Here is a 24,569-nt window from a genome sequence, read left to right as displayed (position 1 = left end):
AACAATTCTGGCATTCCAGCTGGATTACTGGAAGAGGCAGACATTTATACATTACTTGCATAACAAATCACAAGTAGCCAAATAGCAAAAAACAATGTACCCTTTAATTGTCATTTTCATGCACACATTTCATTGTGGAATTGAAGCAAGCTTATGCTAAATGCATGTCCATTTCAGAGGAGATGCAAAGTGAAAAATGAAAATTTTCTTTTAAAAATAAATTTTTTTTTCAAATTAGTTGCAAAATTACAACCAGAAGACAAAAAAAAATATCCTGTCATGGTAGCCATAGGAGCTTAATTTTTTAATTGATCCCACAATTTTTTTTAATCCCACAAGTTTCAGCCAGATGTTGAGCTTTCCTGGTGTAAGCAAAGTAAGCACTAGCCCTGGCTGAGTTAGCACCAGCTTATTCTCCACTTTTCACCAGGGCTCATGTGAAGACTATGCTTCCTATCCATAAGAAGCTGACAAGCAAAAAGCTGTTGTTTCGCTGTATTCAGGGTACACCCCAAAATGCTGCTGAGTCTCTGAACAGCAAGATTTGGTTGCTGTGTCCCAAAACAAGATATGCTTCATGCACTGTTGTGGAAACAGACACTTCTATAGCCATCAGGGGCTAGTCTGAGTAAGTCCAGGGGGGATAGCAACAAGTTATGCGTGTGTGTGCACGTGTGCTCACCCACAGATAGTGTTTATATATCCTATCAAATGCTCAATAGCCTCGCAGGGTCGTCTGCGTCAGCAGGCGTTTGGTAGGACCGTCCAGCATTTAACCGTGCGTGACTTAGCCGTGTCCGGGGACAAGGGGATCCTGGGGGTAGAGCCGATGCTGAGTGTCAGGACCTTTAAGGCCCCTCGGCGGAGGCAACACACCCCTTTGGCCTCGGCCTCACGTAGATGGCATCCCCGGACTGACCCACCCGGGGGAAATCAGTACTAGTTGCCTTTTCCTGTCTCTCTCTTCCTCCAGCCTTTGTCTTTCTCTCACTTTTCATCTTTCCTGTCTTCTCCTAGCTTCTGCTTACTTCCAATTTTTCCAGGCAGCAAAAGTTAACCTTGTGTGAATAGCCAACCTAGGTTATTTCATATTTGGTTACAGTGGTAACAAACAGCTGGCGTTTCCAGGACCTGTTTTTAAAGTCACTGTAGTGTCCCCTTGTAGGGCTCCACGGTGGGCGGCTGACGTTGTTGCCGAAAATTACATTTGTCTATGGCTAGTTCCTTCCCTCCCCTTCCTGATCGCCCTCAGAAAAGAGGGCGCACCGAAGATGTGTTCCAGTTCTTTGGACGTCAAAGGCCGAACTTCCCACGATATCATGTCATTCACTCAGAAAAATCAGATAAACAAGTATGAACAATCTCCCCTTTTCTAGTTTTCAAGTCTTTAACTGATGTCCTTGGTCCAGGCTAAAAGGCATCAAGGATGGCAAGTGGTGATCTCCTCTTAGAGCTGTTTGATCAGAAACAATACGAAAAGTTGCCCAGTCTAGTGTCATTTGGGGATGTTCAGTTGACAGTAACTCCACACCGCACTCTGAACACCACCCGCGGCGCTGTCTCGGATGATGATTTGCTCCAACTGACAGAAGCTGATTTCTTGGAGGGCTTCAGTGAGCAGAATGTTGTCAATGTCAAGAGAATTAAGATGAGGCAGGATGGCAAAGAAATTGAAACCAAGCACCTAATACTCACCTTTGGTTCAAGTGTCCTGCCCGAGTCCATCTAGGCTGGGTACCTTAAGCTCCGTGTTAGGCCATATGTGCCAAATCCCCTCAGATGTTTCAAATGTCAGCGTTTCGGCCACAGTTCGCAGAGCTGCCGAGGCCACCAAACTTGTGCAAAATATAGTGCCCGTGACCACACCTTTGAAGCTTGCGAGAACTCTCTCCACTGTGTAAACTGTGATGGGGAGCACGCTGCATACTCGCGGTCGTGCCCATCCTGGAAAAAAGAAAAGGAAATTGTAACAATTAAAGTAAAGGAAAATATAAGTTTCAAGGAGGAACGTAGGCAGGTATCCTATCTGCCTAAGAACACTTTTGCCGCTGTGATGTGTCAGGGGGCAGTGGCACGAAGGCTTCCGGCGGCTGTCCGACCCACAAGCAGTGAGTCGGCAGTTACGCCATCTGCCCCTGCGGCGGTTGCAGCTAGCGCTGCTCCACCACCCCAGCAGAAGGGGCCATCCACCTCCGGGCAAGTGGCCTCAAAGGTCTGATCCAGTGTTCCGAGACCTTCACATCCAACAAAGCGCTCGGAAGAGCACGTGACCAACGCCTCGCTAGAGGTGATAAACGCAACCACCAGCAAGACAGCGCCACCAGCGCCTACGGAAAGGCGAGGCTCTCCCGATCGCTCCAAAAAAGACAAAACTCTCGTCACGGCGCCTCCAAAGGGCCTGTGAACTAATCCTCATCTCTTAAGCACACAGCACTAAATACGTTTAGTATAATGGATACACAAATATTACAATGGAATGTTAGAGGACTTCTTTATAACCTTGACAATATTAGAGAACTCCTACAAAAACATAATCCAAAGTTGCTGTGTGTTCAAAAGACACATCTGAAACGTACACAAACTTTCTTCGTCAGTACGCCATCTTCCGAAAGGACCGTGACGAGGCTAACACCTCGAGTGGCGGTGTAGCAATCCTTGCAGACAAGCCTGTAGCTTGTTGCCACGTGGCCTTATAGACACCCCTTGAGGCAGTGTCAGAGGTGTTCCTTTCAATAAGTTAGTAACTGTCTGTTCCATATATATACCCCCAAACTATCACCTCCAAACAACTGATATCTATAACCTCGTACATCAGGTCCCGGTACCCTACATACTTGTGGGTAATTTTAACGCCCACAACATGTTATGGCGAGACACGCGATGCGACGCAAGAGGCCGACTCACTGAAAATTTTCTTCTGACCGCTAGTGCCTACCTGTTTAATAAGAAGGAGCTGTCCTGTTATAGCATATAACACAACTCATATTCATCGATAGATCTAGTAATGGGCTCTGCTTCTCTTCTGCCTCATCTGGAATGGAATGTCATCAATAATCCTTTTGGAAGTGACCACTTTCCTATAACTTTAAACTTAATAACGCAGCATGACAACCGTCCCCGGGTTCCCATTTGGAAATTAACATCAGCTGACTGGGAGCATTTTAAAGAATCAACTCATTTATCACCCGATTTTATAAACAATTTTAGTATAGATGATGCTGTTGCATGTTTTACCGCTTTTATTTGTGATGCTGCTGAAAAGTTTATCCTGCAAACGAATGATGACTGTAGAAATGCGCAAAAGAGGCAGAATAAGGCATGGGGAATATTGCACAGATCGCCGAATACAGATAATCTAATTAAATTTAAACACATAAAACTGCAGGGAAAGCGGATACGACATCAAGTGAAGGGAGAAAGCTGGGAGAGGTTCCTTTCAGGTATAAGTTCATACACACAGGAGGCAAAAGTTTGGAATGGTGTAAGGAGGCTAAAAGGGCAGCAAATAAATCCGTTGCCTCTGGTGAACGATCAAGGGAATACCTTAGAAGAGCAGGCAGACTTTCTTGGGGAGCCCATAGAGCGTGTGTCGAGCTCAGTCCACTATTCTCAATCCTTTCTTAAACACAAAGAAATAGAAGAACGTAAGCCAATCATATGTAAATGCAGACAATGAACCATGCAACTGGCCTTTCAGTATTGCCAAGTTGAGAGCTGCCTTGAACACATGCAAGAGCTCTGCACCAGGACCTGACAGAGTCATGTATTACATGATCATAAACTTACATACTGACACACAAGGTACACTACTCGCAATTTTCAACACTATTTGGGCTGCGGGGTACCTTCCATCCACATGGAAAGAAGCGGTTATGGTCCCTCTTCTGAAGCAGGGTATAGACCCTTCCTTGGCGGCAAGTTACCGTCCGATAGCTCTTACGAATTGTCTATGTAAGCTTTCTTAAAAAATTATTAATCGCAGACTCATACATTTCCTTGAACTCAACAATATGCTCGATCCCTATCAGTGTGTCTTCAGAGAAGGGCGGTCACAACCGATCATCTTGTGCACATTGAAGGAAATATCCGCGATGCATTTGTACATAAACAGTTTTTCCTATCGATATTCCTTGACATGGAGAAGGCGTATGACACAACATGGCGTTACGGGATCTTGCGAGACTTGTCAAGAATGGGCATTCGTGGAAATATGCTGAACATAATTGAAAGCTATTTGTTAAATCGTATCTTCCGCATGAAAATCGGCAACGTATTATCACGACCCTTTATACAAGAAACTGGTGTACCCCAGGGAGGAATACTCAGTTGCACTCTCTTGATCGTTACAGTGTGTGAAAGACACCTTACAGTGTGTGAAAGACAGGTACAGCAGGGCTTAAACAAGGTGCCCAAGTGGGCAGACCAAAATGGCTTTAAAAGCAACCCCCACAAAAGTGCTTGTGTTCTCTTCACAAGAAAGAGAGGCCTGGTCCCAGGTCCTTGTGTGGAACTGGGCGGACAACAAATTCCTGTCAACAAAGAGCACACATTTCTAGGTGTTATGCTTGACTCCAGGCTTATTTTCATTTCACACATAAAATGTCTTAAAGCAAAATGTCTAAAAACAATGAACCTACTTAAGATCCTATCCCACACAACATGGGGTAGTGACAGGAAGTGTTTACTGAATCTTTACAGGAGCCTAGTTCGATCACAAATAGACTATGGTGCCGTAGTGTATCACTCTGCCGCACCAAGCGCGCTAAAGATGTTAGACCCCGTTCACCATCTGGGTATCCGCCTGGCCACTGGCGCATTTAGAACAAGCCCTGTTGAAAGTCTATACATAAGTCAGATGAGTGATCACTCCATTTTCAGAGAACATACATCAGCTTCACCTATTTTCTCAAAGTGTGCTCTAATAAGGAACATCCGTGCTTCACAACCGTTAACGACTTGACGTGCGAAACATTTTTTCGTAATATACCTTCTATGAGACTTCCTCTGTCATTGCGTGCAAGAGAACTTAGTGAGGAAATGGATGTTGCAGTTCTCGAACATCGCCTAATGCCTCCAGCTAAGCTATTACCACTCTGGGAGTGGCAGGTGATAGACTGTGATGTATCCTTTGTAGAGGTCACAAAGCACGCACCTGACCTCGAAATCACAATGCATTTCCGTGAACTTCAATCGAAGTACTCCTGCTCTTAATTCTACACAGACGCGTCAAAATCACATGCTGGTGTATCTTATGCTGTTGTTGTTCCCTCTTTTTCTAAATCTGACGTATTGAACCCGCAAACAAGTATCTTCACTGCAGAATCCTATGCAGCACTCTCTGCAGTAAAACATATAAAGAAATTAAAACTCGACAGAGCAATAGTATTCAGAGCTTCGTTAAGTCTTATAAAAGCGTTAATTTCAATACAAAAGCATACAAATCCTGTTTTCATTGAACTTTACTCACTCTTATGCAATATTTATCTATCACATAGACATGTAGTAATATGCTGGGTACCTGGCCACAGAGGCATCGAGGGTAATGTGCTAGCTGATAAAATGGCCACATCACTCGCATCACTAGCTATTATTCCTCTGGCTGCTGTCCCTGTCACAGATCTGAAGCCCTTCTTATGAAAGAAACAGCGAAAACACTGGCAACGCATGTGGAATGCAGAAATAAATAATAAACTACATGTTATAAAGCCACAGTTAGGGTTTTGGCCCTCCCCAACAAAATCACGGCGAACAGATGTCCTATTCTGTCGTCTCAGAATAGGGCACACATTTTGTACCCACAATTGTCTGCTTACTGGAAATGAACCTCCAACCTGTGGTCGGTGTGGTGAGCGGCTGACCATCCTCCATGTCCTGTTGGAGTGATGGAAAGCCAAAAATGAGAGAAAGAAACATTTTGCTCTTGCATATCAATATTGCGTCCCTCTTCACCTGGCTATGTTTCTTGGTAAAGAACCGTTTTTTAACACCAAAGCAGTCCTCGATTTCTTAAATGATGTTGTCGTACATGTTATAAGCCCATCAAATTCGTAGCGCATGCTCTTTCCAGAGGATGCTGCTGTGATAGTTGCTTTGCTTGCACATGCCTCCAGTCCCCTGTGTCTGAAAGGCTCTAACGAGGCAGTGGTGCTCTAGTCAATTTTAGTGTCTTATTATTTTGTAAACCGTATCATTATTTCACAATGCTCCTTAATGCTCATAGTACATGCCATTTGTCATTGCCATAATCTTATTACACATAGACTTTATGCACTTTGTAGCGACCATCTTTAAGGCCCCTTCACATCAACTTCATAGAAATCATAACTCCACTGCAAACTCATCAACACTGGCTTGGTGCTCTTCAGCCATATCTGGCCCTTGCGCCACTAAACATCACACATTCATTCAGATGCTCAATAGATTACCGTATATTAGAATTTGTGTTTAAACTGGGGCGAATATGTTTATTAAGAAATATCCTTTTTTTCTATTGTGCTGAGAAAACTTATACCAGGAATTCTTTTTTCTGTATACACTGTAGTAGTTTTTTTTTAATTGTATGTCAAATAGTGCATTTCTTACACACAATTTGGACAGAAGTATGCAACTGAGGTTGTTTGCACAACAACAAATGATTACAAACAACACAGGTAAATAACAGCATATGTTGGACAACGTACAAACACATGAGTGTTGATGGAAAGCCACGCAGTAGTCACCCGAAATTCCGCCTCTTGATACTAAAACAGGTACAAAAGGGAGAATGTATAATACATAGTAATACTGACCAAGGTGCGCTCTGACCCAACTACAGTCTGTAAGCGGAAGACTGACGCAGATGCAATTTTTGAAACAGTGCATTTTAATAAGGCATGATTATATGTTCCAGCTGAAATGAAACAAAATTCAATCCAATCAAACAAGGGCTGAAAGCTTTAACTGTCATGCTGTTCTCTATAAGACTCCTCTCAAAAGCCATGCCTCCTCACATGGAGTAGAGCGGTAAGTTTGGCTAGTTGGTGGAAGTTCATCTTGTAATACGGGGGTTACTTCGATGTAAACACATGGACAACAGAAGTAGAAATAGATAGGACGCGCGCAGTCTCACAACTTTGTGAATCTGTGCGCATTCCTTGTCTGTGTGCTTATAGTGCAGTAAACCCCGTATTACAAGAGGAACTCCTCACATGGAGTTCAGTCATTCGCAATGAGCTCAATTCTTGGGTGAAGCTCATGAAAGCAAAAGACTCCATATCTAAGGCAGTGAAAAGATGTGATGTCCTGGTTGCTGTCGCCAAGAGCCATCACGGTTGAAGACTGGTCGCGTCTCGCGCAAGGTGATGATCGTGTCTCCGTCCTCTCTATTCCTGACTCGGGGCTCGTCTGCCTCCTTAGTCCCCTTCGGTTGCCACTCCACTGAACGCCAGAACAATGACTTGTTTTTCTCTCTCTCTTCTAAGCATTGCTTTTTCACAGGTGCTGTTTTCCGCAGATGCAGCAGCAGACCGGGTAACTGAGGAGACAAGCAAATCTTTTCTCCACGGAACAGCTGAAACTTGTTTTCAAGGCGGCTGATTTTGTTTTATATCTTCTTTGGCATGTCTTGACTTTGTCAGAGGACAGTTTTACTGAGTACTTCTTGGCCTGACTCTAACTCTTTATGATGCCTAGTCATGGGACATCTTGAAGTACTCATCAATACTTCTTTTTGGGCGGGTTGGTTCATCTTGGAAACATATGGGTAACAGCGCACACAAATGACCACAAGAAGGGAGGCACGTACACACAAGCGCTAACTAACAACTGGTTTTATTGACAAAGATAGCACACCTTATATACGCCAGTGTGAAGCAAGAGAAATGAAGGGGAGAAACATATCAAGGGTAATAACATGCCAACAACGCAAGCGCAATACAGCCTACCAAGCACAACAAAATTCAATCAATTATTTTCCTTTTACTTTTCTTTGCAATCAGAACCCCTGACAGTTGCATCCAGAAGATCAAATTCAGCATCACAGAGAGCAAGGAAAAGAGTGCTAAAGCATTTGCTACCTAATTTTCTAATGTGGTAGGCTTCTAAACTGATGTGCCCGGTCTTGTCACTGCTCTTTCCTAGAATCGTTGTCTCTTTCAACCGGGCCACACAATCCATACACTTGCTAACGTGTGCAACTAAATGTGCATATTTATTATCTAGTTTTTTCAGTTTTTGAGCATGTTCCCCTAAACGGTCATTGACACAGCAACCAGTTTTGCCAATGTAAAACATCCCACATGATATGGGAATGCAATGCACCAATCCAGTGGAACATTTAACAAATGGCAATTGGTGGTTCTTCAGGCATCCACGTTTTCTGGCGATGCAGATATGTGGACCTAACTTTCCCAGCTTATTTGGGGCAGAGAAACAAATTGGCACGCCGTGCCTACTTGTCACCTTCTTAAGATTGTGGGAAAGTTTATGAATGTAAGGGACCACCTCAGGCTTAGGTGTCTTCTGTCGATCCTCAGCCGTTGTACTTCCCGGTCCACGCTTGAATTTTTGAAGGAGGGTTTCTGAAACGGCAGCCAAGACCGAGATGGGGAAGCCTGCAGCCGACAGATGGCTTACCTGATTATTAAAACTGTGCTTAATCTGATGTGGGCACGCTTTTGGAGAACAGATTCCATACACAGCACCGCTATTTCTCTCTTGATTGTCTTGTAGTGTGCCGAGTCAAAGGGCAGCAACTCCTTCTTAGCCCATGGGTAGTAGCCCCAGCAAACGTGTCCATCACAGAATTTGATTTTTAGGTCTAAAAACTGTAAAATTGAGAGGTCTGGGAGTTCATGGGTGAAACGCAACCCACATCCATGTTTGCTAAAAATAGATAAAACTTTGCCTACTGTAGAGGAGTAGGTGAAGGCGGGGCTGCTTGTTTAAAAGCACTAAAAATTGTCAGCATACCTAAAAAATTTTTAAAACCAGCCCCCCATTAAACTGTTCTAGTGCATTGTCAACTTTGGCCAGAAAAATGTCACAAAGAATAGGGGCTACACAAGACCCTATGCAGATGCCATTGCGCTGCAAAAACGGCTGCTCGTCAAGTACAATAACAGTAGAGTTCAAATAAAACTGCAAAGAGCAGTGACAAGACTGTGCGCATCAGTTTAGAAGCCTACCACATTCGAAAATTAGGTAGCAAATGCTTTAGCACTCCTTCCCTTGCTCTCATTGATGCTGAATTTGGTCTTCTGGATGTGGCTGTCGGGGGCTCTGATTGCAAAGAAAAAGAAAAAGGAAAGTAATTGTTTGCATTTTGTTGTGCTTGGTTGGCTGTATTGCACTTGCGTTGTTGGCACGTTATCATCCTTGGCATGTTTCTCCCCTTCATTACCCTTGCTTCACACCGGCATATATAAGGTGTGCTATCCTTGCCAATAAAACCAGTTTGTCAGCGCTTGTATGTACGTATCTCCCTTCTTGTGGTTGTCTGTTTGCACTGTTACCCATATGTTTCATGAAGTATTCATCCTGTGGTAGGGAAGTTAATGGGATGTGAGGTGGTGTGGATATCACTGCAGTCATCATAACCAAATGCCTGGCGGCATGGTTCCTGCCCAAAGCGAAGTTCGCTTCTCAGGTGTGGCTGGACTGCCCGCAGGAACCATAACAAATACTGACACACATACAATGAAATGATATTATGGTCAGCTCCTCGCTTTCCTGCTGTGAAAACAACTCTTGTTTAGTTTCACAGCTCTATTCTAGACTCAAAAATGTATTTCATAGCTCAATTACAAATTATAGAAGGTTTTCTCTTCTGTTAGAGGAAGGTTTAGACGCATCTGAGGAAGGCGATCCCCCCCCCCCCTATGAAGTCTGCTCTTTGTAGCCATATTGTGGTTCAAGAAAGGCAACAAAGGCTTTGAGGATGCTCTATAGGAGTTGATTGTCCTTCCACCTCGAGTGTTAATTGCTGTGAGACCCTAGAGAGAGTAGAGAAGAATCAAAAGAATCTGGAACACAGACAGCTGAGGCTAAACATTGTCATTGCAGTGTATCAAAGAAAACACAGCTGGAGGAGGAAGCTTGCGAGGATTCTGAGGGTACCGCTTACGCTGCAGAAGAATTTTGAAGTTTTACACTTCTGCAAGAACTAGTCCGCATTCTTGCCAAATTTCATAATAATTGATATTTTGCAGTGGTACTAAGCCATGTTTGGAAACTTTCAATTTCATTTTTCTGTTTTTTCTATATTAGGTTGTTTTCACTGCTTGTGCTTAAACGTTCTTGTACTTAATGTGACTCAATTCCGTCAAAATTTTGGATGCACATACACAATGATATATAGAATGCAAATATCTAGGCATTATTGTAATTTGCAGCTCTATTGGGGATGTACATATTAGAAAACCGCTCATCACTGTTGGGGAGTTACATTTTTTTAAAATGTCTTTCTATACTAAGGCTAAAAGAAAAAAGTTTGACCTCATTTGCAGTCTGTTTTCGATAAGGAGCCATATAGGGTATTTTATACCACTCTCCTAGGTCTGGTATGATGCGCAAACCATGCACTAGAGACTGTACGTTTTCCACCTCCAAGGGTCACAGAAAAATAACTAAAGATATTGAAAAATGAAAAAAAAAGGTAATAGGAAATTTAACTCTATGTTCTGCATAAATTTCATCTTGTTTGCTTTAATATCAGTGAATATAGATCTCTGAGAAGCATCTTTCCTGAAGAGTAATCCTGAGGCCAGCACCAGTTTCAAAATATGTATTTCCAGAATGTGCTGTGAAATACATTGGCATACTAAAGAGTTTTGTCCTGCAGAGTGCAAGGAAGGCCTTCTGGGAAAATAAATCTCATGAATTTGTTAGTTAGCTAATTTCACATTACGATTTGTTGCCAAATGATCCCTGCCTGTTGAAGCTACGGTAATACCAAAAACGATGAAAAAAGTTGTATAGCATAAAAAGACAAAACATCTGGACATTATACTCTATGTACAGCTGGCACATATTTTGAACACAGCAAACAACTATACCAGCCTTTTTCTGCTCATCAGGATGACTTTATTCAAAAATTGTCTCATCAAAGCATACATACTGACTGATCCAGAAATGTTGCAAGACTGCTTTAAACTGAATGTTAGAAGTACAACTTGTAGCCTCAAACAGACACAGTTGCACTAATACTTGTGCAAAACTGTCAGTTTCTTTGTTTTGCGGTGTTTGTGTACTTGTGCAGCCACTTTTCTTGAGACTGTGCACTTAAGTTCCAGTGTCAAGCAAAGCAAGTTTACCAAACACGCACTATTCAGTGCACTCTACAACAACTTTTATGACACTCTCATGAAACTACATAGGTTTGCCAAGTGACACTCTCCTAAAGTGACACTAAATTTGAAGGTGCCGAACTCAACCGGAATGGAACATAAGATCGGAGCTGAGCCACCATTTTCAGCCGCACGAGAACACAACCACTCTTCTGCCATCTTGGAACCAACCCAAACCAGGCCTTTTGAAAGGAACCATTTTGAACCAGTTCGACTGTAGGTTTAACCCATGATAGTTTTGTGCTTCTGCACAATTTTGTGCTTAAAAGAAAGTCACCTCAATGGCTCACTCAACTGTAAGCATGGTTGGCTCAATTTACACTGTGCACATAGTCGAGAGTGTACTGTCTAGACACAGTGTGGTCAACATTGTTCCATAATGGGGTATACTGCTTGTGCTGAGGGCATCTTCTGTGGTCAGGCACGGTAGCACACTGGTTGCTCTGACCTATACAGTATATGTGCTGATCCTTGCACTGTACTTCCAGTGAGTGCTGTTGCTCCTGCAGTGTGATTCATGGCTTCGTGAAAATTCTCCACTGCAAGCGCAGATGGCAACAGCTCAAAAAACAGGGAGGGTCGGACTTTGTTTCATGGTGCTTGGTTATCAATAAGTTACAATCTGAATTTATGTAATTGTATGCTCTCTCTATAGCTTTTAGGTCGTATGCCTTTTTGGATGGGGAGAAAATCAGTGCATGCGCTCTGCAGAAAGCCAGGATGGAACATGTATTGTTATGAAATGCCTAAAAAGCTGTATTTGTTCATCTCTCACCCAGCTAGAAATGTCACACAATCTGTACTTAGTTCTGGTCAAAGTGTTCACACTACATACTTATCTGCTTGTCTTTAGTCTACATAAAGGACTGCAAGCGAATTCCTTTACAAAATCTTTTATTTGCATTTTTGCTACAGCTACACATCTCAATTCAAACATTTTATACTATTCGTTCAGCACTTTCACTACATTATTTATTTGCTCCTCTAAATATTTCAGCTGAAATTTACAGATTGAACAAGAAGGGGCAGAAAATGTTTATGAAGTGATCGATCAATTGATTTTGTGATATTGGAAACATTGGCAACTTTCGTCACCAGCTTTTCCATAGTAATTGATTGCCTAATGCAGGGGTCTCCCAGCTTTTCGACCGAAGGGTCAGATCGGTGACCAGTGGCGATGGGGAGGGCCGGACGATAAAGAACTAGACAAGAATTAGCAAAAATATATCAAACATGAGTAACGGTAGTGGGCGTAGACTAAAAATGTTATTGCAATTCAGGCATGCACTTTATTCAAACAATTTATTTTAAAATTAGTTGCGTTGACTTTCTGGGATAAGGACCAGTAAAGGAGCAAAGTAAAGTAAATTCTCACTTGGTACTAATCTCACTTTAACGAATATTTCAGAATAACAAACTTTTAGAAACTCCTTGGCAGTATTCCTGTGTATTCTATGCAAAAATCTTTCAGTTCAACGAATTTCTGAAAAGCAAATATCTCAGTTGAACAAACTTGACCAGTGGACTTGGGATCATTTTTTCAATCAGTTCAACAAAATTTTGCGCTCTGCATCACTGGCGTAGCCGATGCCCCCAGCCCCCATATCGCCCCTCCAGCGGCGGCTATGTGTAGTGTGACAGTGAGTTTGTTACCTGTGCTAAACTATCAGATCTGGAAATTCTTTCCAGTGTTCATACCAGAGAAGAAGGGTACGACGAGGAAGATGCAATGTTGGAGGCAGATTAAAATCCTGTAATTCCAGCCGAGGCTGTAGGATGCCTTGGAAAGTTGCGAGACTTCGTGGTGTGCCAGAGGAAATGGACAAAAACATACTCTCTGGACACCTTTGTTACATCTTGCGCTTTAAGAGCACCAGTGCAAGTGAAGATTATATATATACATATTTTTTTAAAACGAGATAGGTGGCAACGTAACTGTTATGCACTTTGTATATATTGATGTACATAACTCCATAAATTGCATTTCACACTTTTGACACGTCTGCTTTGCCCTATGCTGTTCCATGCTCTAGTGAACTTTCAGTTCAATGAACTATTTTCTTGGGTCCCTTGAAGTTCACTTAAGTGAGAGTTCACTAACTTTTTTTAGGACTATAATTTTGCTTTTACAGTCTGCACTCATAACAACGGACCAGTGTCTTTTGGATATAATGCACTTTATTGCAGCCTTAGTTTGTTCTACCTATTTGATTAATGCAACGAAGTTTGCTTTTAACGGACCGTGCTACAACGGACTATTGGCTACAGCGGACAAAATTAGCGACAATTTCTTTAAAAATTGGGCGTATAAAACGTACTTTTGCAATGTTGACATGGGCTGACAACTGACTTGCAAGGGTCGCCGACGATCGCTGCTCAATATCGCGCGCACGAGGGAGGAAGGCAGGGCAGAAGCATGCTGTCTTTCATGCGCGAGGCAAGAGAGAGGGGTTCTACTCCAGCAGCTGCTGCTTACGGCGTGGCTGCCATATCTCGAAGGCAATCTGCGATGTGGACAAAGTGCGCCGAGTGCCGGTAGCTTCGTATGTGCTGTGCTTTCGACGTTTAGTTCACATTGAAACGAGAGACAGCACAAACGTCAGTTTGCTCGCTGCTGTTGACGCGCTTATCTTGCTTCATTTGCTATCGGAATCGATGATTCACCTTTCGGGTGAAACTGCAACTTTTTGTTTGTTTTTTACTTTGGACGTTCTTCACTTACCCTTTGCAATATTGCAAAGTTATTAGACATCACTACTAAAGTTTCGAAAGTGAGGCGTTTCGGATATTACAGACTTCGGATAAAACGGACATTTTTTGTCAGATTATCAGGGTCCGTTGTAATGAGAGTCGACTGTACCGCCAAGTCATCTTTGATATATTGATTGGAAATAATAACATTAGTGATAGCAAATAAGCTTGTTCGCATTTCCTGACTGAAACACAGTTTTTTGCTTGTTCAGCCTTTTTATCTGCACAAAGTAGATTTCTGCAAGTTGTTGAAGTGGTTTGGGAAGCATCGGCACTCCTTACAAAGGGCCCTTTGTTTAACCGATGTGTTCTTACTGCAAGTCTGGTATTTCTACAAATCCTTGTTGAATTTGCACATAGTGCTCGCATTTCAGTAGTGTATGGAAGTGTAGTCCAGTTGGTGTAGAATTGTCAAGAATAACAGCCCAACACACACAAAACAGAGAGCATTCATGCTATTTCGTCTGACTCTCTGTCCCATGTATTGAGCTTTATCCTTGACAATATGTATGTTTTAAAAGTTTCCAGAAAAGGGGGCTCATGTAAGTTCAATGTATATAGTTACTGGAAAACAAGCAGCCAAACATGGACCCAAGAAAGAACGAAAAAAACCACACAAGTGCCGACTATCAACTGAAATGTTGCACAATGGCAGAAAAAAAAAAAGGAGACACAAAACTTATCTGCACATGCTCAACGGAAGGCAGTGCTGGTGCGGGCACTTGCAAAAGATAGCTGCTTAGACAGGACAATTCCTATTTGTTCACATTTATGGAGGGCTGACTTATGCACATGCTACCACTATTTGTGGTGTACCGAGCCTCGACCATAATGCGAGTTCCTTTGCTCTTATGGGTGAACAAAACTATACTGCCTGCGAATTTTGCAGTACACTTGCAGTCACGACAGTGCAACAAAATGTGATGATGCTCCATCGGTTCACGAACATTTATGCTCAATTATTATTTGATTGGTACAAAGACCTGTCTGCCTTACATGCGATGGACCACTGCTAAGGGAAACATTATGAACGATGCCTATTCAGCATTCTGTGGAACTCTTGGTACGCTTTACATAACACCTGTCGAGCCTGTTGTTGCGGAATAGGCTTAGTTCATAAAATCATACTTCAAAATGTTTCACAACTTTGTGTTTGAAAGAACACCTAATTTTTTCTTTTGTTTCTCTGTGTTCGCAGCCATGCAGCCTTAATTGCTGTATTTTATGGGTACGCTTCTTGTAAACAATAATCATTGATGTATTGGAGCACTTTGCCATTTAAGATGAGTTAAATCAAGAGATATATTGAAGTGTGCACAAGCGTTCTTGGATGGCCTGCTAAGCTAATTTTCTTGCATGGTTTAACTGAATAATTTGTTTTAAAAATAAATTGTGACTGAACCACTAATAAATTGCTCACTAGTTAATTGATTCATGAGAGATACCAGAAGTCATAGAGGCATTGCGTAATCAAGGAGTACAGAACGCTTACGTAAATACCTTGGAAAATATCTACAGAGGTTCTACAGCTACCTTAATTCTACACAAGAAAAGCAGGAAGATACCTATAAAGAAAGGGGTCAGACAGGGTGACACAATCTCTCCAACACTATTCACTGCGTGCTGGGAAGAAGTATTCAAGCTATTAAACTGGGAAGGCTTAGAAGTAAGGATTGACGGCGAATATCTCAGCAACCTTCGGTTTTTGCCAATGACATTGTTCTATTCAGCAACAATGCAGACGAGTTACAACAAATGATTCAGGACCTTAACAGAGAGAGTGTAAGAGTGGGGTTGAAGATTAATATGCAGAAGACAAAGGTAATGATGAATAGCCGGGCAAGGGAACAAGAGTTGAAGATTGCCAGTCAGCCTCTAGAGTCTGTGATGGAGTATGTTTACCTAGGTCAATTAATCACAGGGAACCCTGATCATGAGAAGGAAATTCATAGAAGAATAAAAATGGGTTGGATCGCATACGGCAGACATTGTCAGCTCCTGACTAGAAGCTTATCATTATCATTGAAAAGGAATGTGTACAATCAGGGCATTTCACCAGTGCTGACATATGGGGCAGAGACTTCGAGACTGACAAAGAAGTTTGAGAACAAGTTAAGGACCGCGCAAAGAGCGATGGAATGAAGATTGCTAGGCATAACTAAGAGACAGAAAGAGAGTGATTTGGATCAGAGAGCAAATGGGTATGGACGGTATTCTAATTGACATAAAGAGAAAAAAAATGGAGCTGGGCAGGTAATGTAATGCGCCAGTTAGATAACCGTTGGACCATTAGGGTTACAGAATGGGCACCAAGAGAAGGGAAACGCAGGGAAATGCCCAACGGCAGGATTCTAACACAGGACCTCTGACACAGAAGCCCGATATTGAAACCATTACGCCATGGATGCATGCATCAGCAAGGAACATATAATGCCCTTATGAATTTCTTGCGGGCAAGCCAGCGTGTTGAGACACTTGGCGTATTTCAATTTGGCCATCTCGACATGTTGAGCCGCTGCATTTAGTAGTGGTTGTGCATGTTAGCGGAGTATTCTGCACTTAGAAAAGTATAGATTGCTTTGAAATTTAGGACAATGAGGACAGATAAAGCATAATAAACAAAGCCACAAGAACGTCTGAATCTAAAAGTACAAATATCAGGCAAATCAATTATCGTCCCATGATTCCCAGGGTGGCTGAACGATCGCAGCGCCAGAGTTCCCTCTAGTAATTATTGTATGACACTCTGACTGAAACTAGGCATGAAGTACAATATGTATGAGGTTGGAGAGAAAATTTAATGTAATCATGAATTTGCAACTAAGAATGAGGATGGCCACTGACTGCAATGTATAAAATATGACACTGTACTGTCAGAATGACATAAATCGGAGTGACCACAAATCGCAACTTGTTAAAGCAGGAGCAGCTGATTAAAAAAAAAGTCACAGGTGATATTTTTGTTGATATTCTACAGCAGTTCGCTACTTGCCTCGAAGCGGCCACCATGTGTGTGATCGCCGCTGCAAGGTGATCGAGCAGCCTGCCGGCACTGCCAGCATACCTTAACACCGAAAACCCACAAAGTAGGTAAAAGGGAGAACATTTACTTACTCATTGTGCAATTATGGTTCACAGTTTAGTCATTAATTGTTATTTGGTAGAAAATTCAAAACACAGATTACTGCTGATAGATATTATTATGGAACAAATCATCACCAGCTTTTTATGTCCACTGCAGGACCACTTACTCTCCCAGCAATCTCCATTTATTTCTGTCTTGTGCCAGCTGACCCCATTCTATACCAACTGAGAATTTCCTAATTTCATCAGATCACACAGCTCCCTGCCGTCCTTGAGTGAGCTTTCCTTCCCTTTGCTTGCCACCCGTTTCGTAATTCCAGTAGTCTACCGGTGGTTGTCTATCATATGCATTACATGGCCTGCCCAGCTCCGTTTTTTCTTCTTAGCTAGAATATGGGCTACCCAGTTTTGCTCTCTAATCCACACCACGATCTTCCTGTCTCTTACATTTTTTGTTGCATTGCTGGTTGTGTGGTGCTTAGCTTGGGAAGTTTCTTTGTTAACCTCCAAGTTTCTGCCCCATATGTTAGTACTGATATAATGAAATGATTGTACAGTAAGTTTTCTTTTCTAGGATAGAGGTAAGCTACCAGTCATGATTTGGCAGCTTACCACTACTTGTGAATTATGTAGGCTGAAAGAAATGAGGATAATTGCCATATTTTTCATCAGAAGCAACCCCTGTGGCACATCTGGCCAGCTTTTAATGACAGTACATTTGTTTGCAACCAATGAAACATGTAGAAATACTCGAATATGAATTTTGAAGTAAATAAATAGCTCTCTGATTCCACTGAGTCATTTGCTAAAAACAGTGAGTCATTAAAATTTATTTAATGTACCAGCAAGACTTTGAAATTGGTGTGCTTGAGGCCTTAAAGACATTTCAAACTCCCTAGCCCAGCACGCTTAGGGAAAGTCGAGAAAGCTTCGGGTGTAGTCTGACATGATGGCTGGAACCAGCCAATCGGGGCCTCGTGTGCTCCTCACACAATGGTCACAGGACGTTCCTGATTCATTGGTGTTTCCTTGAACAAGGTGGCGTGATCTGGTAAATTCAATAAAATCAACTGCCAGAAAAAAATGACGTAGTGCCAGGTTTTGTGGAGAAGGCCCACTCTAAGGCGGAGACATGGCAGAGCATTTGCAGGGAAAAGTGGCCTGCCTGTGGGCCAACCATCATCGGAAGGGCTGGCCATCAGCCATAGTTTGGAAACCCCTGGTATAATGAATATGCGGAAATTACATGAAAAGATTAGCAAACAAAAATATACATAAAGTTTGGTTAATGTTATTACATGTTGCATTACCACATTTGCACGATTCTGCCATGCTCCCGATTCTGACATGCAGTTATATTACCAGCCAAATATCCAAAAAAACTTGGTACCGATTCTACTGCGCACATCAAGTAATGAAACCTGAGTCAACATGTGCTGTGTTGAAACAGTTTTATGGAACATACAAAGGCGCAAAAACACAAACAGCTGAATCTTGGTGGCTAGTCACTATCGGAGTCCAATGACACCTCCTTTTTACTGTCTACCAGCCACAGAAAACCATCTTCATTTCCACCTAATGTACTTGAAGTGCCACATGAGCAGCAAACTGGAAAATGGCAACTGCAAACCAAGGCATAAAAAAAAAAACAATGTTCGTTCAATGGCAATGTGGCTAGCTATCTTTCGTTTAGCATTAAATTTCTTTTTAATAGGAATTTGTTTTGTTTTTGATGTTGAGTAGAATTAGTTATGATTGTAACACGCCTGCATATTTGAATGCACTTTTTAATGCGTGTTAGAATCATGCAAATATGGTACAGTAGCATGTTCACTTTATTTTTCGTTTTCACAAAAATAAACCCAAATGTACATAGGTAGTTAAACATTATATCCGGTATATAATTTCATTTTCTGTAATACAAACGAGTGTGAACAAATTTACTTTAATCAAGCAGTTATTTGAGGGACCCTCTGTGCGTAGCGTAGTGGCAGCAGCAGTGCTGCTGTGCGCATAGTCGTGGGTTTGATCCAGGCCACGGCAGCTGCATTTCGATGGGGGTGAAATGCAAAAATGCTCAGGTACTTAGATTTATGCACATGTTAAAGAACCCCAGGTAGTCAGAATTAATCTCTGGTCTCCCACTACAGCGTGCCTCACAATCAGATCGTTTTGCCATGTAAAACCACAGAATTAATTTTTTTTTAATATGTATATAGGCATGTTGGAATTTGTACATTCAGTAGGCTTCATGGGGCTTGGTGTAGCTATACAATGGGCTACTACGTTACCCCTACCCCTATGCAAAGGAAAACGGTCTACAGTAGTTTCTATACTATGCCCAAGCAAACTTGTATGTTTCTCTAAACCACTATGGTTTTTTTGTAAACTTAAAGCATGCGAATTTCTTTTTTTCCTTTGAACCCAGTTGAACCTGAATGGACCAGTTCTTGAAGCTCTGAACCGGTTTGAATCACTATAATTTTTTGCTCTAGAGCTGAACCTAAACTGAACTGAAAAGCCTGAGCCCAAACTAGAACCAAACCAGAAAAAATTTCATTTCGACACCCTGGGACAAGATAGCGCCAGCATCTTGCTTTCAGAATGCTCACTGGCGCTGCACTTTCGTCAGCGATGGTCTGCTTGGCGAGGCAGGAGCGCCAATTGAACACCGCCTACTCAGTGATGTAGGAGGCAAAGCAAACATCCGGAAATCAAGATGCATGTGCAATCTCAGCCCTGCTCAAGTTTGCCCCTCTGACTGGGATATTTGTCAGGGAAAGCTGGTTCCTGAACGTAGATAGGCCACTCAGCACAATATGTTGCACAAGAGCTGTGTCTCCTCTACGTTTGTATGTGTGTGAAGCAGAAATGCAGGAAACATCAAATGAGTTTGTCAGTTTCATAGCCTAAATAAGAATCCTATGAGTCCTATGTACTAGTTGAATATTATATGCAGTTTCATTTATTGTAGGACTCAAAGGAAACCCATTGGCCCCAGAGCTCCTCAATATGTACAATGAACCAAATGGTACACCAAAACTCTTGGCATACCTGTTGGAGAACCTTGGAGGTAAGTCCCTCCATATGCTTTATTCCTTCACTGTAAGCTCTTGCACTTACTTTTCGCTTCCAAGAACCGAGAGCTGCTGAATATGAGTGCAGGTTTTCTGCATTTCGCTTAAGCTAAGGTTTGGCTTTTATTCAACGTTTCTATTTTTCCTAAATGGAATAAAGGCTGTCTGAACCTGTGGAAATACAAGTACTAGTTTTAGTGCATAAGATATGAAGGGGGGGGGGGGGTTCAATTTTTGGCCTTTGTTTACACGCTTGTGATACCCATGTGCTTGATATATCCATACAAAGACATAAAAGGGGAGATGCTAGTTGAAAATCCCAATTTTCTTTTTAAAAAATAATTCTTTAGATTGCAAAATTACACTTCAGCATTCTATTTTCATGTGTAAAGAAATCAAAGCATTCCTCAGCTAGAAGACTGAGAAAAATTACTTGAATTGAGGCATAGTAGCTATAGTGGCTTCATTTTTCCCCTCATTCTAAACTGATGAGGCTCACAGCTACTGATGGTTGGCTTTCCTGGTTTAACAACAAGTGAGTACTAGCTGTGGCTGTGTCGGTTCCAGCTCATTCTCTGCTTTTCACCAGTGCTAAGGCGAAGGCTATGCTTCCTGCATAGTAGAGCCTGACAAGTTAAAAACTATTGTCTCATCGTATTCAGAGCAAACCCCAAAATGCAGCAGTGCCTCTTAACAGCAAAATTTGGTTCATCATTATCAGCCTATATCGTGTCCACTGCAGGACAAAAGCCTTTCCTAGTGATCTCCAATTACCCCTGTCTTGCACTAGCTGATTCCAACTTGTGCCTGCAAATTCCCTAATTTCATCGTCCCACCTTATTTTTTTCTATCCTCGACTGCACTTCTCTTTCCTTGGCACCCATTTTGCAACTACAGTGGAATCTTGATGAATGGAAATCACTTATACGGAACTGCCTCTTAAATGGAACACCATCCTCATGGTTGGTTTTGTATTCGTGCAGTTGCATGCAACTTTGTCTCTCAGTAAATGGAACACCTGATAAGTGGAACCAATTTCCCTGGTCCTTTGAGGTTCTGTTTAAGGAGCGTCCACTGTAATGGTCCGCTGGTTGTCTGCCTATGCATTAGAACGCCTGCCCAGCTCCATTTTTTTCTCTTAATGTCAACTAGAATATTGGCTACCCTTGTTTGCTCTCTGATCCACACCACTCTCTTCCAGTCTCTTAATGTTACACCTAACAATTTTCGTTCCATCACTATTTGCACGGTTTTTAACTTGTTTTCGAGCATCTTTGTTAACCTCCAATTTTCTAACCCATATGTAGGGCTCGATGTTTTCGGAGTTTATTTTTCTTCAAATTGGGAGGGTGTTTTTCGGAGTTTCTTTTTTGGCGGAAATTCGGCATTTATCAGAATTTATTTCTCGTAAATCCCAAATTCTCTGAAATTCGGAGTTTAATTTTGCATTATTCTCAATACTCCAAAATCTTAGATGAAATGATACCTGAGCACGAAAACATCAGAACACATGAAGCGTAATTTAGTTGCCTGGAAGGTTTGAAAGCACAAACACATGTACACACAAGCACAAGTACTTGAATACAAAACACCTACGTTTGTGCGTATTACAACCTTAAAGCGTGTTGTAATAGATGCAAGCATATTTTACAAAATTGCTGTCACTGCTGGAAGCACGCTTCTTTCGATTCATGATTCTCAGCTTTGAAAATGCCCTTTCAATGTTTGCGCTAGAAACAGGGAAAGCCAGAAGACTCAGCGTGCAGCGAGAAAGCACTGGCCACTGGACAGTGTGAAGTCACCAAAACGAAAGGGTTTCAACAATGTTATTGATTTCATAGCTCTGATAGTTCGCAAAATCACTTATGAGCCGGCCCATGTCAGTTTCAAGAAACACTAACTTTAAAATTGATGCATATGTTTCGAACGCACGGGTTATCTCATGATTCACATTTGGATTCACAATTTGAACACTGTACCAAAACGATTCACTGGTGTAGTGGAGTGCATCACAAAGGTTTCTCTCACCTGTCTGTATCCACTTTTCAGCGACAGCAGTGTAGTATGCATGAAGGTCTGCAACAGTCGTTGAGCGGTCATTCTCGTCAAGGAGATCCAACAGACACCATTGACTGAGGAGCTTGCGCAAACGAACCACGAGTATGCGGTAAATCTGGTGTACCAGAGTACTCTCTGCCTCAAGTTCCTTAATGATTGAGAGCATAGCACACGAATTCGTCTTAAGAAACTTCAGCCTAATCGGCAAGTCGTGCACAACTTGAGGCGATGAAACAAAAGTTTTGAGCTTCTCACACTGCTTTCCCTTTACATTGTTGCTTCTCAAGAAAGACAAAATGGCACGCCAATAGTCCAGAACATCTTCCAGGGCTTCATAAAAATAGAACCACCTAGACAGACATACAGTCTTCAGCGACCTGATGGTCCTGCCCATGGCCACGCACACAAGACCAAACTTACGGTGCAGCTCCCGCAACGACTTCAGCAAGGCAGGAAAGTGCACAACAATATCGTGAACTACCTTAAATGAGCTTGTCTTAATTTCATCCTTCAGGCCATTGTTAAGTAAGGGGCTTTGAATGAAGTGCCTTGAAATTGGGGCTGGAGAGTTGCAAGTCCTTGTGAAGCTTCTGCACGTAAGAAGCTGAATCGGAGCACAACACAGGCAACGTCGCAAGGCCTTTCCAACTTTCTGAAGAGCACTTTGTGTCAACATGTCAATTGATACTGCATTACACAGCTGAACTACCTGCAAGTCTATCATGAGGGTCCTATGTCCAGGAAGGTCATCGTCATAGAAGGCTGCAAGCACCGCCACTGCCAGACGTCCGCGGGGTGGTCTTTCATCGAAGAGCTTATCGTCTCAATGTCTTTCACACTGACTTCGTGTAGGTATTTCCAATATAGTTGAACACTACCTGCCATCGTGCGTGCCGCCAGACACTTGCTTCGAAAGAGACTGCCAAGAGGTCCATTAGCCTGGCTGGTGCAGTGGAATCCCAGCATGACAGAGTGCACGGCAAAACTGGTGTGGGATTTCATTCGTGTCTTGTCTGTTGGATCGGGCTCATGTGATGCATTCTTCCAGCAAGCTTTCCTGTGACGAGTTGCCTAAGGGATAGGAATAACAAGACGATTTGAAATAATTGTATTGCAGCCATGTGAAGTCTGTTAAGACACCTGGCATTGAAAGAAGCATCCACGATAAATGAGAAACTGTGTCAGGCTGTACGAAGCATGCTACATGCCCTCTCACATAGCCATAATTTCATAGCACCAACAGTTAAAAAAGGACTTACCCGTGTCTAGGCGGGGCTTCTTCAGATGGACGTGGCGTTGTGATTGTAGATGCTCCGCAATTCTCAAGGCTCCCTTGCCATTGGCAATGCTGACTGTCACACGACAAAACTTGCAAACAATGACTCCTTCAGATGACATTGATTTTTCAAAATCACTAAACTCCTTTACATAGTCGATCGAAAGCTTTCCCATCTTGCTTGCCCAAATTTTCTGTTCACATGCTACAGAAATACATCATGTGAGCATGCCATGCTTCCTGCCAGCAGGCTTTCCACGCTTGATTCGGTCCCCTGGTGGCACTTGAGCACCAGGGGACTGTATATCAAGATGTTGGCTCATGCTCCCAGGGGCAACAAGCCCTTTGTTAAATGTGCGACGGGTGCCGTCTACGAGATACTGTTGATGTGAGGTAAAGTTTATATCAGCCAAACCGGCCGATGTATCAGTGGCCGCTTAGAACATGTCCTTTGTCAAAAGGCTTTCAATAAAGAACAGAACAGGGTCATACTGGCCATTAAAATCGGAGTTTATCAGATAAATTCAAATTGTCAAAAATTTTACCGGCGAGTGTTATCAGATTTTTTGGGATTTATCTGAAAACGGGGCCCTAACCATATGTTAGCACCGGTAGAATGCAATGACTGTACTCTTTCTTTTCAATGACAGCGGTAAACTCCCACTCAGTATTTGGTAATGCCTTCCATATGCACTCCTGCCCATTTTTATTCTTCTGTAAATTTCCTTAGCATGATCAGGGTCCCATGTAAGTAACTGACCTAGATAAACATATTCCTGCACAGACTCTAGAGGCTGACTGGCGAATATGGGTTCCTGTTCTATTGCCAGGCTATTGAACATTACATTTGTTCTCTGCATATTAATCTTCAACCCTACTCTTACACTTTCTTGGTTAAGGCCCTTGATCATTTGTTGCAGTTCATCCCCAGTGTGTGGGGATTGAGGTACCCTCCCGTGCCTCGTCCCCCAGCTTGTGCGTTGTGCGTAGCTTGATCTG

The 24,569-nt window shown here is 42.4% G+C and overlaps 1 protein-coding gene across 4 annotated transcripts in view; it reads left to right on the top strand.

Annotated features, from left to right (window-relative positions):
- twin (CCR4-NOT transcription complex subunit 6-like twin) overlaps positions 1-24,569 on the top strand; it is a 313,182-nt gene that overhangs the window by 27,936 nt on the left and 260,677 nt on the right. For all 4 annotated transcript variants that reach the window (XM_075697646.1, XM_075697642.1, XM_075697635.1 and 1 more), the window contains one exon: positions 20,134-20,232. In XM_075697646.1, coding sequence (XP_075553761.1) covers positions 20,134-20,232 — 99 coding nt within the window. The remainder of the gene's footprint in view (positions 1-20,133; positions 20,233-24,569) is intronic.

This window comes from Dermacentor variabilis, chromosome 1 (assembly GCF_050947875.1).
Source record: "Dermacentor variabilis isolate Ectoservices chromosome 1, ASM5094787v1, whole genome shotgun sequence".
Lineage (NCBI taxonomy): Eukaryota > Metazoa > Arthropoda > Arachnida > Ixodida > Ixodidae > Dermacentor > Dermacentor variabilis.
The sequence above is the reverse complement of the archived record's forward strand: the minus strand, read 5'-3'. Positions and strand labels throughout refer to the sequence as shown.